The sequence below is a fragment of the Fukomys damarensis genome, unplaced genomic scaffold (assembly GCF_012274545.1).
Source record: "Fukomys damarensis isolate Sample0158 unplaced genomic scaffold, DMR_v1.0_HiC HiC_scaffold_28, whole genome shotgun sequence".
Taxonomy (NCBI): domain Eukaryota; kingdom Metazoa; phylum Chordata; class Mammalia; order Rodentia; family Bathyergidae; genus Fukomys; species Fukomys damarensis.
The window spans coordinates 38,002,455-38,021,775 of record NW_022900940.1 but is presented as its reverse complement, the minus strand read 5'-3'; the positions used below and the strand labels follow the sequence as shown (position 1 = coordinate 38,021,775).

At 34.9% G+C, this 19,321-nt stretch overlaps 2 protein-coding genes across 9 annotated transcripts in view; one reads left to right on the top strand and one right to left on the bottom strand.

Annotated features, from left to right (window-relative positions):
- Ccdc66 (coiled-coil domain containing 66) overlaps window positions 1-5,590 on the top strand; it is a 36,856-nt gene extending 31,266 nt beyond the window's left edge. For 6 of the 7 annotated variants that reach the window (XM_010612707.3, XM_010612708.3, XM_010612703.3 and 3 more), the window contains 5 exons: window positions 770-1,254; window positions 1,754-1,794; window positions 2,517-2,776; window positions 2,953-3,041; window positions 4,223-4,335. In XM_010612707.3, coding sequence (XP_010611009.1) covers window positions 770-1,254; window positions 1,754-1,794; window positions 2,517-2,776; window positions 2,953-3,041; window positions 4,223-4,315 — 968 coding nt within the window. In that variant the 3' untranslated portion in view covers window positions 4,316-4,335. Of the gene's footprint in view, window positions 1-769; window positions 1,255-1,753; window positions 1,795-2,516; window positions 2,777-2,952; window positions 3,042-4,222; window positions 4,336-5,514 lie in introns of those variants that run through there. The other variant, XM_010612704.3, reaches the window with a different exon arrangement.
- Tasor (transcription activation suppressor) overlaps window positions 3,487-19,321 on the bottom strand; it is a 38,367-nt gene continuing 22,532 nt past the window's right edge. The window contains exons 14-22 of one of the 2 annotated variants that reach the window (XM_019205806.2): window positions 17,795-17,939; window positions 16,702-16,761; window positions 12,559-13,490; window positions 9,838-9,960; window positions 9,424-9,583; window positions 9,013-9,121; window positions 7,353-7,531; window positions 7,015-7,179; window positions 3,487-6,017 (exon numbers count right to left, since the gene is read on the bottom strand). In XM_019205806.2, the coding sequence (XP_019061351.1) occupies window positions 5,590-6,017; window positions 7,015-7,179; window positions 7,353-7,531; window positions 9,013-9,121; window positions 9,424-9,583; window positions 9,838-9,960; window positions 12,559-13,490; window positions 16,702-16,761; window positions 17,795-17,939 (2,301 nt within the window). In that variant the 3' untranslated portion in view covers window positions 3,487-5,589. The remainder of the gene's footprint in view (window positions 6,018-7,014; window positions 7,180-7,352; window positions 7,532-9,012; window positions 9,122-9,423; window positions 9,584-9,837; window positions 9,961-12,558; window positions 13,491-16,701; window positions 16,762-17,794; window positions 17,940-19,321) is intronic. The other variant, XM_010612701.3, reaches the window with a different exon arrangement.

The window sequence follows — 19,321 nt, the reverse complement described above, 5'->3', positions numbered from 1 at the left end:
ATTACAGGCATGCCACCACGCCCAGCTTGGGCTTTATGTTAAATAAAACACCAGATTACCCACATTATGTGAAGTGCATGGTGATGGTCCATGTATGGCATTGTGGATTTGCTCAGTGCTACTGAAATACATGCTTCGAAATGATTAAAATGGAAGTTTTGCAGAAATTGCAACCTTTGTATACTACTACTGGTTGAAATGTAAAATGGTACAGCTGCTATAGAAAACAGTGTATGGCCTTTATTCAAAAAATTTTAAATGGAATTACTATCATCATCTAGCAATTTCACTTCCGGTATATACCCTGGAGAACTAAAAGTAAGGTCTCAAAGATCTACTTGGACACCTGTTATAGCAGCAACATTTACAGAAACTCAAAGGTGGAAGGAAGCAACCTGTCTGTACAAATGAATGAAAAAGTTGCGGTATTTACTATACAATGAAGTATCATTCAGCATTACAAAGTTCTCTTACATTCTACAACATGGATGAACTTTGAGTACTCTATGCTAAGCGAGTAAGAAAGTCACAAAGCAAACAGAACCCTAATTATCTGAGGTTTCTACAGTTATTCAATTTATAAAAACAAAATAAAATGGTGATTTTCAGGAGAAAGGGGAGAGAATGGGGAGTCAGCTGTTAAATAGGTATATAGTTTGATTTCTAAAGTCTTAGAGGGTGACATTTAACGTCTTTAATTTACAAATGATTAAAATTGTTATATATACCACACTTTTTTAAAAAAATGATCATTTGAAACTTTTTTTAGATGACTTAAATACAGGAATATTCACCCATGGAGAACCACACTGTGGATCAACAATAAAGACAGAAGTTATATATTGTTCATCTCCTGAGATTTCTGCAGAATTTAACGGTCAGTTTAACAACGACAAGCAAGAACTTAGTGAGGATAAAGGAATCAATTTAGAAAAAGCTAACAGTTGGTATGACCAGTGCAGTCACTTCATAACTGAGAAAAAACAAATAAAACATACAAAGAAATGTCCAGAAAGGCCTGATTGGAATATAAACAAGCCTCTCAAAAGGTATGTTCCAGCATCAGAAAAGTACCCCAAACAACTTCAAAAGCAGAGAGAAGAAATAAACTTAAGAAGGCAGGTGGAAGTGCTTCATTTGGTAGAAAGAAATAATCCTGAACACGTCTATCAAAATAGAAGCACTTCACCAGAAGTTCTTCAGTCATCCCATCAAGAAAATGAGTCAAAGATCAGGTGGCAGCTATTAAAAAAGGTAAAAGCTCTTCTTTTCAAGTATGTACTGACATTTCTAAATTTAAGCCAAAGTTCCCCATATCCATGTTTTGACAAGGCCCCTCTTAATCTAAATAAGAGTTAACAGCAAACCAAAGCCTGTGGGCAGATCCACTTTGCAGCCCATTTCTGTATATGCTGTACCTAATCATTTGAGTTACGGTGACTGGCTCTTTATCGTATCACCACAGACAAGTAGGTACAGCAGAGACCACATGGCCCAAAAAGCTGAGACTGTGTCCTCTGTGGCCCTTTACAGGAAAAGTTTGCACTTCTCTAAATAGCCATTCAAAACCCTTGTTTATAGACAATGGCCAATTGGAGATTGGGAATTATGGTCTGACTGGAAAAATACTAACTCTATTCCATTATCTAGTATGTTATTCAACGTTGTCCTCAGATTGTTTCAAGTAACCATTAAAAGTACCGGAGGACATGGGCAAATGCTAAATACTCCTGTTTTTGTGTCTACCTTTTAGGAAGAACCATCTCTGAAAACTCATTCATTCAGCAAGGAAAGGTATGTGGATTATTTCTATAGTTACTTAGTACATTCTTTATGGAGTAAGAGGTGCAAAACATTTGTTCAAACATGTAAGATTAGGAACATAGTGGACGAAGACAGTAGTATGAAAGGGTGTGGCAGCTTGGTGAGGGGCAAATGTTTAAGGGATGTTTAATTTTAGCTAGACTCGGCCTCAGTAGGAATTTCTATTAGATTCAACTGTTGATTTTCCAGGTGCATCTGCAGTGGAGTAGGCATTCTACTTGGGTTGTTGGTGTGGTGGGCGATGAATGATAAAGGACAATGAGAAATTCCATTAAGCAGTGGGAGATTGAGAACTGTTAAAATTTTAATTGTGTCTTTTATGTATAAACCAGTAGTTTAGAGTTGCCTCAGAAGTCACTCTAACAGCAAATTTAGTTAAGATTGTGAGGAAATTGCGGTGAATTTTCTACAGCGAAACATGAAACTTAAACTAACCCAGCTAGCACTGATATTTAGGATCTGGCCATTTTTCTCTATTAGACTACAATACATATATATCCTTAGCGGACCACTAGCAAAACTCTCAAATTAATCTTATTTCTGTTGCCCTGTTGTAGGAAGTTAGAGGCTTTAGGTTATTACACATGATGTTCCTAAAGATGGTACCAGGGGTATTTCAGATAAGTTGAAATGTGATTGAAGAGATGTGTTGAAAGTTTCTCAAGATTGTAACTATACTTTTTTAAAAACAGGTTTCAGTCATCACCAGTTCCATCAATGAAAAGCAGAACACAACAAACTCAGACTACTGCATTACATCTACCACTAAAAAATAGTAGCTATGAAAGAGAGTGTCGGATGCTAGGCAGTAGTCAAACAGAACTATCAGCTGGGATGCCTGAATTGCCCCATTTTATTCCCTACGTTCGAACAAATGAGATCTATTACCTGGATCCAGATGCACCATTGTCTAGGCCTTCAACTGAGGACCCTCAGTACCAAAATTCTTGTGGTAAGTAGACCATGTATTCTTTCTGAAAAAATTGAAGATCAGTGTAACCCCCCTGCTCCAACCCTCATTTTATTTGTAAGTAACCCCTGCACTTAGTTCTAGAAAGTATCTTACAAGGCACACCTTACATCATTATTAGAAATGTATGTGACATTTTTAGTTTTATCTTGCTTTAGATTGTGACCAAGAACAGCAGCTATTCAACGCTGACCCTGTCAGGCATCGACAGCAAGCAATCCTTAAGGGACTATCAGAATTGAGACAGGTATGTGCTTTCCATCAAATCTAGACTTGGCTGTTCGGTGTGGAATAGGGGAACTGGTTGAACGTTTTATGTGACTTAATCACATCCCAGTTTTTAAGAAGTATTTCAGATCAGTTGAATGGAAATAAAATGGAACTTTCCTCAAATTTGCTTTCACCTTATCATCTTTAAAAATGTCTTTCAGCATAAAATCATGAGACAGTTTTAAATATTAAGACAATTTTATTGAATAAAAATGCATACATTTAAATGGCAAAACATGATCAGTAATGCCCAGTATTGCCCTAAAATCTAAGATTAAAAACACAGTTCTTAACCACTGTGGCCTGTGATTCTTAAAAATGTATGTGTTGGCAGTTTAGAACAGAACAATGTCTGTCCAAAAAAATAATTATAACTCATTATGAAACTATAGGCATAACCTTACTAGACTTTCTCTGGCCAGTTTTTGTGGTCACATAACCTTGTTCTTATTAGATCATTATAACTTGCCCAAATCCATTGAAACCTATCCCTGAGCTTTTGATTCATGTGTACTTAGTATTTAGAAAAAATTTAGAAGTGTTCTTTTTCATGTCCAGTTGTTTACCAATGCCAAAAAGATGGTTCAGGTGTTGCTTTCCTTTTATAGAGCTAAAAACCTGCCTTACTCTGGCCCATTAACATGAGCTTGTGTGCCAGCTCTGGTTAGATAACACGGGATTTATTTAATTCAGTGTTGGTAACTCACAAAAGAGTTCCAAAAGCAAGAGAAAGGAATATGATGCGCATTCACCAAACCAGTATAGTCTCGTGTTATTTCAGCAGAGCTTTTACATTAGCCATTAAGATTAGTGCCACCATAACAAACAAAATTTTAAGACTTCAGTGTCTCATCCCCATTTTAAGAGCACTTGGGAGTGGAGAGAATTTCATCTTGAAGCCTCATAATTATGGAGGTTTTTAAAGAAAAGTCATCCCTGCTGGCTATGCTAAAAACAATCCTACAGATAATAATTATATAGATAACATCCAGATTAGGTCTGTACAAAAATCACTAAAAAATTCCAGACAAGGCTTCGCCTATGGCCAACTAATTAGCAGTTCTATCCTGAGCTAAATACTAACAGGACAAGAATATAAGGAATAATTTCCAACTTGGCTACAATATATTTTTTACTAATATATCAATGTGATTTCAGGGCCTTCTCCAGAAGCAAAAGGAGTTGGAAACTAATCTCATGCCTTTAGCTGCAAATCAAGAAAAGAATTTTAATTCTTCATGTAAAATTTAGAAAGTGATTTTTGTCTTTCAAATGATAAAATGTGCTCACTGTTCAAATAGCCTAGATTTATTTTTCAAATGCTCATTAAAAACTTGTACATTATAGTAAAATGCATTTTTCTTAATAGAATGTTTAAAAAAAAAATAACCTAGTAGTAAAAAATTTTTTCTGCTGTCAGTCTGGGTGTTTAAAGTCCTATTAAAAAAAAATTCTACTTACCTTAATAAAGCCTGAATTTCTTTGTTAACATTGTTCTTCCATACCTTTTATGTAGATGATTAACACGAACCATACATTTTGTTTTATAAAAAGTTGTTTTGCAGTGCCACATCTAGGCTCTTATAAAAAGTAATCAAATTCAATTCAGGCTCCTGTATGAGTATTTCATTTCTCTAAAATCTGTTGTTATTACTTTTACCGTAGAAAGTGCAACTTCAAAAGCATAAAAGTTAACTTTAGTAAAACTAAGGGTTTGAAATTATCTCCACTTTACATTTTATGTGTGAATTTACTTATAGCACTAAAGTGCTGAATAAATGGTAAACAAGACCACTCAAAAATAAAAAATATACATCTAAGACTACAAGTTCCAAATTGTTTAATGCCTTTCATAACAACAAAAGCCCCATGTTTTGAAAAAGTTGATCAAAACTGAAATAAGGAGAATTTTTACAGTCTAAGCCTATAAGATTAAAAAATAATGCTGCTTGCTATTAAGTCCTATGTACACAAGTTTTTACCTAAATGAAATGGTATTGTTAGAAACACCTTGAGGTAAAGAGCCAAACTCCTATAAATATTAACATTGCTGGCTTATACCTGTGTAAAACATTATACAAAAGCTTAAATCAAAATAGTCTGTATTATCCAACATTACAGGGGGAAAAGTAAAACCATTGCTTTTTACCATCTTTCTATAAACATCTAATTTTACATATAAAACAGGCTTCAATTTGAAGCTCGAATACAAGTAACAGACAAATGTAGAACTTAAAAAGTGCCAACATGAGATAATTCAAGTACAATATATGTCAGAAATATATATATATTTATTTCAGTTTTCAGGTGTTTTAACTGTTACAGGCCATCATGATCTAAATAAGAGAAGCATTTCAGAAAGGATAAGAAACCTTGTGTTTAAAGAATATAAATTGTTAATTCACTGTTAACAGGTCCACAACAATCAAAGTTACTATATCTTTTTTCAGTATGGCCTGGAAGAATCATTTTATTCTCCACTTTAATGGAGACTGAGATGTACACTGAGTATTAGCAGATAAAAATTAATTCTCATTTTCTTGAGTCTGACTTGCTGAAAGGGGATATGATGTCCCCAGAAATGTCTGATGAGTGAGAACGTTAAAATGACTAAACCGATGGGACATATTTAATGGACTCTGAGAAACCTGAAAGAAGCTATACAAATCTCGTTCTGCTGAATTGCTGTTCTCTCCTTCAGGACATACTATATCAACAGAAGTGCTGTCTTCAAAATCAATTTGGGAAGTCTTATCTTCTAATAAACTTTTTTGCACGTCAAGAGATGATTGCAACCCAATTTCAGTATTTTTTTGATTTCTTCCACTTGATCCTTTGATTTCTTTCGCCAATATTTCGAAATGAGAATTGCTGCATACTTCTATATGTGAGATCTCATCCCCTGAATCCAGAGACATATCCTCTTCATCCTTTTCACCGTTTTCTAAAAGAGCTACATTTAAAAAACAAAAAGTCCTCCTCTATTGAAATACACTGTTTAACTTTTAAAATTATACATTACTCACACAATATAACGCGTCAGGGTCAGCAAGTCCACAATCCCTTAAAGCTTGGTCTTCTGCCACAAGTTCACTTAGTCACAACACTCACACTAGGTGTGAATGTCCAGATAATCCGATGCTAAAAGCTTCTGCGAAATGTGTTCACGTTTAATGTTGGGAAATCCCAACTCCCAGCTCCAAAGGGGTTAATGTCAAAACAGCATCTAAAGTTATACGGTAATTCAGTATTTGACAAGACAAATATAAAATAAAATTTCTGACATCTAGCTTCAGTGGATTACTAAATGGGTTAGCTGCAGCTAATGTTTGATCATCTCTGCTTTTCACCAAAAACAGTAGTAAGTACATCTTTGACTTTACATAGATTTGGAACCAAGCAGAGGCTATCTCACAAAACACTGAGGTTATGACAGTCCTACTATATTATAATTAAATTGCTTTATAAATTTGAGATTTAACCTGTTATGTAAAGGTACAAGATCCCAATAATGAATGTAACTGTACTGTATACCTAATGTACCAATAAACTCAATGAGGAAAGAAAAAAAAATCTGAGATTTAGTGGCCCAAGGCTGAATCCCAACAACTATTTCCTATTTTCTTAATAAAACCCCTTTGCTGGACAATAGTAAAGCTTACATACACTCAGAAAATGCATAATCCATGGTCTTACAGTCTACAGTATAAACAAATGCATACAGCAGTCTATAGTAGCTAAAAACTTACATGACTACAATGATAGATGAACATATCTAGGGCATTTTAAATTTCAGAATGATATATGCCTTGAATTAAACCTAAGGCACTTTATTCTGAGGTGAGCAACTTCAAAACAGGCACTTCATTATTTGATAATGGACAAAAAATTCCTCTTTTTCTGTCTTAAATGGAAAAAAAAAAAACAAAAAAAAACCACTGAAAAGTTACCTGACTGTGACTCAAGATTCTCATTAGCACCGAGGAATGGAAGGTTTTCTTCTGTGATGGAGTTGTGATAGCCCACAAGATTTTTAAAGTTTTGCATAAAGTCTTCAGCAGTTGCAACTACTATTCCATTATCTGTGTAATTGGAAAGCATCTTGATATTCTTCTCTAAATTAAAAAAATAGGTTCATGATAAAGCACTTGAAAAGAGACATGGACAAATAATGCCTGACCTCTAGCCTCAACAAAATCCTTTTCTACTCATGTTCAGAATCAGCCCCATGAAATCCTCTCATATTTCTATGTTCACATTAGAAAGCTGAAGAGTGTTGTCTCTTTACCTGTTAAAAAGACTATGTGTCGCTGCTGTATGTTCTGAGCCTGAAGTCTGATAAGGCAATCCAGTTCTGGAGCATTTCGAGTTTGTGAATCACAACCGTGGTATGATAAAATTTCAACCAGATGTTTCTTCTGGTAGACATTCAGAAGTGTCAACAGACTTAGAGCTTTAGCATTCAATCTGAAATCAGGCAGAGTTCAGTATATCTGCACTAAAAGTTAGTATGAAAATTTTTGCTTTAGATTAAAACCACTAATTCTCATTGAGGTGATTAATGACTACAGCACTGCTAAGTTCACTGCCTGACACAGGGATGCTTCACAGTATAGAGAAAAAGTACGAATTATGCAGCCCTTTAGAGGGATGAAGGGAGACAGATGTCATAGCTTGAACGTGAATAGTTTATGCTAGAATCTTAACCAATCATTCTACTTACTAATATGGTTGCTTTTACTAATATGGTTGCTTTTAGTTTCATTAATTTTGAAATTTAATGAAGGACAAAGTAACATACAATACACAACTTAGCTATTTCTCTAACACATGGCAATGAGTGATAGAAATTACGACTAAGTTTCAAAAAGTAAATTGCTGCTGGGGTTACTCATGCCATAATACCAGTTACCTGGGAGACTAAGGCAGGAGGATCATGAGTTTTGAGGCCAGACTGGGCAATTTACCAAGACCTCAAAAAAAAAAAAAAGAGATGGGGAGTAGCTCAGGGATGGAGCACCCTAGGTTTGATTACCAGTATCACCAACAAAGAAAAAAAAAGGTATTGCTACAAACACCTAAACACTTTGAAATTATTTAAACCTGAATTTCCTGGAAAGTACCATGAAATTTTAATAGGTATTATAAGAAATAAATGTTCTGTGGTCTAAGTTTAGGAAATGCTGACTGATACAATATAAAACAATTCTCAACTAGTTTCTGAAATCCTTTAATGTGTAAATTACCTTTTATAGAGTTGCTACTAGGCTATTATCTCAGACTCATCAGATCACTATGACTGTTCATGGAGCCTCTCAAGTGACTAGTTCTCTGAGAAACTAACATCAAGCATGTTAGAAATAACACAATAAATGAATGTCCTAATCACTAATCTGCTCATTAAGGTTGAGACTAATCCTTGTGCAAATACATGTGACTTAGCTACCCTAAGGTAGTTACTGAGAGAGGGTTTGATCTAGTTGTCATACAGGTGTTAAAAAAAAACAACAAAAAAAAGCATGGTGGCATATGCACATAATCCCAACACTCTGGAAGGCTGGAGCAGGATAACTGCAGGATTGAGGCAGCCTGAGCAATTGAGCAATTTAGCAACTTAGCAAGACCCTGTCTCAAAAAATAAAAAGGGCTCAGTATGTAGTTCTATAAATTCCCAAGTAAGCAAGCAAGGAAATTCTGGTTAGTCTACTCACAAACAACAGATTAAACAAATTTTTACCTATACACATAACACAGAACTTCACCAAACATCTGCTTATCACATCATCCTAAAAACTATAATAACTCAGTATGTATACTGTTATGACTTGCTATGGTCATCTGTAAAAACAGCAGTGTCCATCATCTACAAGCATGGCTAAGAGAAAAAAAATTTTTTGTGAACACTGTTAAAAATCAACAAACCATTATAGTTATTTTCCAAATCTTACCTGCCCCGTTCCTTTAGCCTTTTCTGAAATTTACAGTGCACTTTCCACTGCCATTTTCCTTCTGGAGTATTAAGTTCTTCAAGGAATGCCAAAAAACTTTTAAGGCTCTCTGTTAGAGATAAGAAGTTCAATAAGTAACAACCATGCCAAAGCTAAATTATGAAACTCCTACTTTCCTATGTACTATTTTAATTCTCTTTTACCTTCTATAAGGAAACAGAGCTCTAACAATGTAGTATGTAAACATTAAAAAAAAAATACTAATGGCAACAATACTAACAGCTCAGGAGAAGATGTAAATGTGACTGGTAGAATCAATAGGTAATACACTAAAAAGTACCAGTTGGCTAGTTTTAGTTTTCTAACAATGAGGGGTAGGGAGGAGTCATATGCTCAAAAGAATAATCTTACCAATTGTGACAATCTCTGGATTCAGAATGGACTCATCAGACACAATAAAGCCTCCAGATACAAATAACTCATTGTATGTATGATTTTTAACATCATCCAGACTATCGACACCAGCAAAACTAACACAGGGGAGAGTCTTTAAAGTCACCAAGCCAGGTACCTATAAGAGCCAATAAAACAAATAAAAGAGGGATAAGGAAATGAACTGAAACTTACAGAAGCAACCTCTAAAAATACTCCCTATATTATTTCCCAATACATGAACCAACCAACATTTATGTACTAGAGAACCTATGATGTACAAAGTACCTTAAGGACACAATTTTATCTTTAAAGCTTATTTTTAAAACCTTAGCATCATAGTTTAAAATGTTTTAAAAATCAAAATAAGTAGTGAATTGGACAACGTTCTACCTTGTGAATGAAACCTGCAATGTCTTCATTTTGAATAATAATCAACAGTTTATCTAATTTTGATCTTCTTTCCAAAAATTGTTCCGGGTGACATTCTGTATTGCCTAATTTGATAAGATATTCCTATTAAAGAAAAACAACTAAATCAGTATTAAAAGGCTTTTTTGCAAGTATCAATTTAACACTAGAAATGCAACATAAAGTAATAAACTTAATTACTACTAGGAAACTTAACTATGCAAATAGGAGACCTCAGTGCTCCACCACTCTTACAGAAGAGTAATAAAAAGGTCAGAGCTTCACAAATCACTTCAATAATGCTAGAGTGTTATGCAATCAAAGCCAAGTAAATGCCAGTGTGAGGTGACAAAACTGTAAGAACAACGGATTAGCCCAAATTCTTGAGCCAGTTTTTAATTATTATGGGAAACCCAGAGCCCAATCATTTAACTACCCTTTCACTCTCTTCTTTCCTTAAGCAGACCTTTTAGTTATGTGCAGCATTAATGGAATATTCCTCTTCAGAGTCACAAAAAACTTTTGACCACTGAAGATCATTTAATTCACAACAGTTCAGAAGTGTTCATATAGAGCCTCAGTGTGTACAAAGGTATTCACACACTAATCAGCTATTTCTGTCAAGTTTACATCTTCAAGCAAAGCAGACTGTCCCATCTAACACCTCCCTCCATGCTAGTGACATGGTACTACCCTTCACAAGACACAGGTAGTAAGTCTATGGAGAGTTCCTTTGCTCTTTGCTTGCTGGTAGAATGCTGAACCCTGAAGCAAAGTGCAGGATCCTGGAGGTCACCTTCCTCATTTCACAGATATAGGAGATTAATTTTCTAAAGGTCAGCACTACTGGTCAGATAGCCATAATGAAAGCCCAGCTTGCTTGCCAAGCTTTTTTTTTTTCAAGAGCAGCCTAAAGTGTTACACCCAAAGAGGACATTTCTGTATATAAATCCCTAAGTTAAAGCAGCATATTCCACAATTTTACTCTAATCTCTGAGGCTTCTGGACATCTCAAACTAGCTTAGTTAATGAAAGGGTAAATTACTGTCTGACAGCCCCTATTTGTGATTCTGGTCTTTTTTACATTAAGAAGCTTCAAGTGCAATTTATCTTAGGTAAGACTATAATTCTTCTAATCAGTACCCACTGGAAATTTTCCAGCAAAAATGTTAAGACTATTAAAATCTAAACTTCATAATAACTTCTGTAGTCAAAATATTTTGTTACAGTGTGAATGAAAGTTCCAGTCTGATTTCTAACATAAAGAAGTCATTATTCTTTATTAAGTAAATAATGGAACAAATTATTTCTACACTAGAATGAATTCCAAGCACCATAAGGAAATGTATTTCCTAGTCCCTTCAATCTAAATGTCACACAGATATTATAATACATTTTTAAAACATGGAGGGAGGTGGAGTTAATGTTAAGCACACGAGAACACTGCCCAACCTTTCTCACCCGGCCCTATGGTAATGTGGTGCTATTCCCCCAAAGAGTTCTGTGCTTAGAAACATGTTGCTGCGGATGGGAAATATTTTTGTTCAGAAGCTCTGCATTCCCTCATACAGGGCAAAAATGCAACCAAGTCTGATTTCCTCTTCCCAGAAAACACTAAGACTCAGTAAGGAAGCACAACTGACTCTGAATCCTATTTCATTCGAAGCTTTTCAGGTACTTGTTAGGTACCCAACTCATGACACATGTAGACATCAGATCTCCAGAGAGAAAAGGGTTAGTCACCTGCCAGTAGTACTGAGTTTCTGAGCCACTCTGGGTTTATATGTTACTAATTTATAGTTCCTCTGTTTCCTCTAACAAAACAGGAAGACACTCTAGTCATGGTGAGTAAATTCCATAAATAGGAACAAGTAATTCAAAACCCTAGGCATTCCCTTAAGGAAGTAAAATCTTGTATTTGGCGAGCACTAATTAATACTACTAAACCACTGATATAATTATGCCAATATGTTAAAACTTACATGTAAATTATGTTAGTAAATTTTACATATCTATGTCAGTACACAATGGGATGTGTTCAGAATGAACACTTAAAATGTTAAGTCTACTCTTAACTACTCTTTGACAGAAAAAAACACAGTGAGGAATCTTACATGATTGGAGAGTTTTTCAGGATCACTGAGTTGTTTTTTTAATCAATAAAAGCCATAAGGAATCATGAAAGGTTATTAAGAAACACCAAAAGAATGTATCATTAGGCTATCCCTGGACAGTTTTATTTGACTCACAAAATTCCATATACAATCAACACTGGCAACTTACTTTACCTTTTCTTATCTTTTGTTCCCCTTCATTAAAAACCCAAGTAAGCAACATTTAAAATCTCTACACTTTAAGGATATCTGAAGTATTATAGAGACTGATTTCTCTTCTTTTGCAGTGCTAAATGGTCTTATACATGCTGGGAAAGCACTGTTATCACTGAGCTACATCCCCTGCCCCTTGCATGCATGCATGCATACACACACACACACACACACACACACCCATATACATGCTCTTAAAAATTACACATTAGTCTCTAAATTCTGAGATATTTAGATCACAAATTCTGAATTCAACTTGCTATTTTAATTAGTAAACTATGAAAATATAGTGAACTTAAAAAAAACTTCATTTTAAAGAGGTCAGACCAACAATACAAGTTTATACAGCATTACTATTACATTCTTGCTTAGTTACCTTTATTTCTTTACAGAGCATACTCTCTTCTTCTTCATGAATATAAAATTTCACAGTATTTTTCTGGACATCTTTCATGATTTTAACCAAACTATTAAATACTTCAGGTTCTAACTGGCTTATGAAATTTGAAAGAGCAGGTTGGGCAGAAATGTTTACATCACTGGTCGATTTTGTTTCTTTTTCTACTAGTTCCTGGGCAGAATCACCAGGTACAGTATGATCAGAAGTCACCACTAACTCAGTAGCATGGTATGGCTGGTTCACTTCTCCTTCAGTTAAACCCAAGGTTGAAGAAGAATGCTCTTCGTGAGAGTTGGCATTGTTCAAAGCATCACTACAAACCGGCTCAAGGAGGTGTTTCTTGTTGAGGTCACTTGAAGAAACTGATACAACATGCCTTCCAAGAGAAGTCAATGCTATTGTAGTACCAGAATCATCAGAATTAACTGGTGGCAAATTCTCACCCTTGACTGATGCTTTAATAATAATAGTATTTAGCTTTTCATGCAAACCATCTACAAATTCCTGTATACCAGCTTTGGAAGTTTTAGAATATATGAACTCAGACAGTCGTTTTATCTTCTCTTGTGTTGAAAACATAGGTGTAGAAATTTTACTGATATATAAAACATTGTTTTGCTTCAAAATCTCTTCTATCTTCCTAGAAAAGAGACTGTACTCTCCTAACACTGTTCTCTCTGTAGTTTCACTCACTGCCGATGGCTCTGCTGCTGGCACACACTGCTCTTCCACTGTCACCATTTGATCTGTCAGTACGTCATCCTCAGTGGTGCCCTTTAGTGTGTCTGTAAATGGAGAGGATGGAAACTGGTAATCAGAACTTCTCTGTCTACTTATTACCCGGGGGTCGTTAGGAAAGGCCTCCTGTGGTGGCAGACACACCAGTTGTTCATCTGGTGATTTCATACCTATACAGGAAGAGTTATTATTATAAGAGCAATCCAGAAATCAGCATTTGAAAATAAACTTTTAAATCACACACATACAACCACACACAAAGGTGAAGTATATATTAAGAACTAAATTAGGCATCCAAAAGTAAAACAGAAACTGCAACTATTGTTTGTGAATCCTTTTTCTTAAAGGCCTTACTTAGGTTAGTCTTTGGATTTCAGTAGGCAGAGTAACAACAATGAATATTAATTTGTTTTCTTTTGAAAGTGTTCAGTGGCGCATATTTATATCAACACAAGTCACTGCTTCTTTCTGGTTCCTTACCATTCTGTAGATCTGACTTTAGATGACACGTTTTAACCAAGGTAGTCAGTTAACATCAGCTTATTCAACTACTATAGTCTTTGTTGGTAATGTCAAGTATGGTAGCTAACACTCCCTAGAGAATTCGGTACAAGGGAAGTGAAAAAGTGCCAAAGAGAAATGCTGTGGAATAACTGCCAAGCATATAGGATTTAGGATAAACTGTTTTCAGAATTTCTCTCACTTGTGGGGTTGCCTGTGGATTTCCTGCAATGTTTGGAAAATGTTAGTTCACAGTATCAGAAAAAAAGTTCAACAAGACAGGAAGAGAATATATTTGATAGCCATATTAAAAAATAACACTTTTAACAGTACATTCATAGGTATTTCATTTTGTTGGGAAAACAATTCCAAGAGAAATCAGGACATCTACTAACTCATTTATCTGCTCAGAACAAAAAGCTTTCAGCTAGCTGATGAAAATGAGACTTTTGACTCCACAACCAGCTCAATCTACAAAAATCATATTTTGTCCCACAAATCTTAAATTCAAACATGACATGTTTTCAAAACAAGTATCCTAAATCCATTGGGGGGAGCACATAATGGGGATTGAACTTGGGACCTTGCACTTGCAAGGCAGGCGGCAGAACCACTGAGGTAAATCCCCAGCCCTTAAATCTGTTTTAAGAAAGAGAAAATAGGGCCAGGAATTTACTTCAGTGGTTCCACTGCCTGCCTCAAAAGTGCAAGGTCTTGAGTTCGATCCCTGGTACCAAAAAAGAAAAAGAAATAAGAAAATATATCTAACTTTATTTTACAATAATGTATTTTAGGAAAAGAAAACAACTGATAATCTTTGCCTAGAAGAACATATCACACAAATTTATCTTTTCAAAAGTTACTCATTTTCCTAAAATCCTAGCTAATTGCTGCTGTAATACAGGAAATGATGCTTCTAAATCAGAAAGTCTCACTAAAGGGTTCCAAACACACAGTACTTCAGAAATATGGCAGTTTCCTTATTCAAGTTTTTTTTTTTTGTTTGTTTATTGTACTTTTTAAGTATACAGTACAGTTACATTCACCAATGGGATCTTGTACCTTTACATGACAGATCTTGTTTCTCATTTTTCCCCTATACCCCTGCCCTCCCTTCCCCCTCTCAACCCTCACCTATTTACAAAGACTGTGCTACCATTTTTTCCTTTTCTCATATTTTTTCACCTTATTTCCTTTCCCATACCCTTCCCATTTCCCCTACACCTTTGAAACTATTTGGTATTTACACATGTGTGTCCTATTTCTTTCACTTAAGAGTACAGCCTCAATATGCATCCATTTTCCTATGAATGACTCTCGTTTCTCATTCTTTATGGCCGAGCAGTACTCCATTTTATAGAAAAACCACATCTTTATTTAGTCTCCAACTGTTGGGCAACCAGGCTGTTTCCAAGTTTTAGCTATTACAAACTGTACCACTATAAACATGGATGTGCATATCACTGTGGTATGATTCTTATTCAAGTTTACACTTAGGTGTACTGGAATGCTCTCTGCACAAAATTGTTTCGATCTTCACTGCACCCACACCTGGCTTGCAACATTCTCTACCAAACCCTGGTGGTTACTGTAAACCACTCCAATGTATTAACTCCAGTAAAGACACTTGCTAGTAAAGAGCACAGTAGAGGCCCACAGTTAGAAGTGAGAAGGGAAACAAAGTATCCATCCTACAGAGAGATAAAAATTACAACTGTATAAATTTGATAAAACAGGGGCCAGGGATTTAGCTCAGTGGTTCTGCTGCCTGTCTTCCAAGTGCAAGATCCAGAGTTCAAAATCCAGTACCAAAAAAAAAATTTTTTTTGATAAAACAAAATTCAAGTTTCTATAAGATTTTTCAAGAATATTCAATGTCCTCCTTAAAACTACAATATTAAAATAGAGTTCAGTAAACATATAGAAGTTTAAATCATTTGAGGAAACTACACTTTCTTCTTGAATTATATACCATCTGAAACACCTGATTTAGCCAAATAAAAAATGAACCATGTCTTATATAACAAATGGGTTGAAGACTACCCATAATTTTAAACTTTTGAATCATTATTTTACATTAAATACTGCTCCTAAAATGGATCAACATCAGACCAATTAGTTTCTTCCTGAAGGACTATGAATAAAGAGAATTTTTGTTAAAACTTTTAAAACTTAAATCCCTATGGAGAATTTTCCAAATGACAAAACCCTAAATAAAATCCCTTTCAAAAATGTAAACACCATTTAATTTTACTTTAAGCAAATTTCTCTATCTGGTTTTATGGTGAATAACTTTATTACTTTAAAAAACTTTCAATAAATGACCTAAAAGACACAGACATGTCAATATCCATAATGAATATCATTAAAGCACTGTAATATTTTGACTTACAAGTGAAAGGGGAGTAGTGAGTTCTCTAAAGAGGACATCATTCAGATTACCTACTCTTTCAGTTACAAAATACGAATATAGTATCCCAAATAAGAGGAATACAGTTGCTATGAAGACTTGTGAAGCACAAGAATTACTGGTAACCACTTATCAGTCCAATTATTTAAATGCAGAATGACCTAAAACTGCATATTTTTCATTAATTTTTATAAGACAACAGGTAATATAAAAACAGTAATTTTAACAAATTTGTTCAATAGAGAATCAACTGGTTGAAATGACACCTGCCCTAGCAGCACATAGGAGAGTCAGTATGTAAACAAACACATGGCTCAAGCAATGCTCAGGTTAAACTGCTAAGTGGTTAATGATTTATATATAAATACAGTATTGTCTAAACTTTCTACTAATAAAACTTATGCAGCCAGAAATTCAAGCAACAATTCTGAAAAAAGACACAGGAAGGGAAGCAAAGCAAACCTCCTCACCCGGTGGTTGTTTTTCACTATGTTTTCCCAGCTGGTCTTCTGGGCTTCTTGCATCCCCTCCTGAAAGAAAGCAATACATTTGTAGACTCTTCAGACAGCAATGACACCTAATAAGCAATGTTCAGACAAACCCAAATCTAACAAATCTGAGCATTTCTTCTTTTATCTAAAATATTCCTAGTGGGTCTTTTGGAAGTGGGAAGTTGCTTCCCATTCGGGTGATGAGGGACTATTAACACATAAATGCCATGCCTTCAAATAGCTCTCAACACCAAGTATGAAGGAGTTTCACTGTGGAATGATTAGGATAATCATCTTTTAACTATTTCTCTATTCTCTACTTCTCTCACATAAGCCAATGTCTCCAGCTAAAGAGAGTACCAGTTACCACTCTCTCATCCTCTCTGGGCCTCTTGCCCTTTCTCATAAAGCACTAAGTAGAGAACTAAAGTCCAAAGAAATTCAAGTTTTAGAAATTCTCAAAATCCTTGGAAGTCTCATAGGTTCTAGATCACAAGCCAGCCTATTTTTTAACAAAACCTTCGTTTATTTCTTTAAAGTTTAAATAAATGTCTAGGAATGGACAAGATGTCCCCTAATACATTTTCAAAAATATTCTGTCAACAAAGATGAATAAGAACTTGGAAAATTAAGAGTATATTTATGTGGATTTGCACAGAGAAATTACAATATTGCAAAACAATGGTCTTTCAACATTTGTCTAACTATTCTTGCTCCATGGATCAAGAAGCTGTAGCATGTGTATGCACTTGATCATTTTAGGCCATTATCTAAAATGATCCAATCTGGTTTAAGATAATTCAGTTTAATACATTCACAATAAGGCTGTAATTTGTATGTCTCACTGGTAGGAGGTTTGAACCACTCGTGATATATGCATGGCTGTCCCCCTGAGCAGCTTTTTATTAACTTTATTAGTAAAAAAAAAAAACATGAAAGTAATTAGATTCACCTGTACCACAGCCCAATGGGAAGAACCTTCCCGAAAGGAGAATCTGGAAGATGAAACCCTTCAGGAAACTGATCCGTAAGTAAAAGGAAACAACCTAAAACCTCATACATTTATTCTTACCTGTAATTGGAATCAATTTCCAATGTATTTCAGTCTCTTCAACATTATTTGACTTAGACTGTTGTCTATGGAATCCATGTTCAATGGGAACAGTGGGACACAAACTGCAATCTTCAAAATTATTGACGTTAATTAAATTTAGATCCTAAAAATTAAAGTACATATTGTCTTTTTAGTAAATTTTAATGTCAAGAATATTTTTTCAGAGTCATTTCTAAGTTTCAATTTAAATACCACAAATAAGTAATATCAATATGGTAAAGTGATAATACCGTATCTCTAAATGAAAATAATTTTTCCTCTCAAAATATAAGGTGAGGGCTGGGGATTTAGCTCAGTGGCACCCCACCTGCCTGGCAAGCACAAGGTCCTGAGTTCAGTACCAAAAAAGAAAAAAATACATTGTGTGTGTGTGTGTGTGTGTGTATGCATATACACACATATTTATGTTTATTTATATTCATTTGATGTTTCTTTATAGCAGTGACTCCAAAACTTATGGTAAAGTACCAGACATTAAGTATTTTAGGCTTTGCAGATCTTACACTCAACTCTGCCACTATAGTATAAAAGCAGCCACAGACATAGACACATAACACCTAAATGAGGGCCAGCGATTTAGCGCCAGCGGTTCGGTAACCTGCCTTGCAAGCGCAAGGACCCAAGTTCAATCCCCGGTACCAAAAAAAAAAAAAAAAAAAAAAAAAAAAAAAAAAAAAAAAAAAAAAAAAAAAAAAAAAAAAAAAAAAAAAAAAAAAACCAAAAAAATGGGCATAAAACTTTAATTACAATCAAGAAGTGGGTTCTTTGGCCCACAGCCATCAACCTGAGTATTACATATACTGTGAAGCACTAACAACACTGTTTAGTATCTCAATGCCTACCTTACATACATCTTATTCAAGCCTCCTATCATCTCTCCACTAAGTATCCCAAAAGAACATGGAGAAAGGCTGAGGGCACACAGAGATGACAAAAGCAGAGGAGCATCCATTAGTAATAGGCCCACAGGGTCCACCCAGTGGTGTTCTCAATGTTTTATTGAAGGTGGTGTTCTCTTGAAGGAAATTAAAGCTACTTCTCAGCTATAAATCAATCCCCTAAGCAATACCATAAATAAACTGGATGCCTTAATAAGCAAGGCTGAGAGTTACTTCAGAAGTAATTCAATAGCTCATTTCATATTCCTACTTTCCTGAGAAATAAAGTACATACCCTATTTGTTACCTTACAACAGCAAGTTGAGTCATGTGGCCTTGTCTTTACGTTCTGTTAACTTACACCAGAAAGTAGCCAAAACTGAGAACTCAATTTTATTATGCAATATGGAATTAACTTACAATATACCATTTCTGATATTGTCCAGCTTTAGTTTTATCATAATGAGTAAACTTTAGACTCTATATAAACCCTACAATCAGGAAGGAAAACAACTACTTTGGCATTTACATCTTTGTAACAAAGAAAGCTTAGAAGCACCGTCCTGGGCAGACATCTTTACTCAGAAGTGTATTTTAGTTCTTGAAA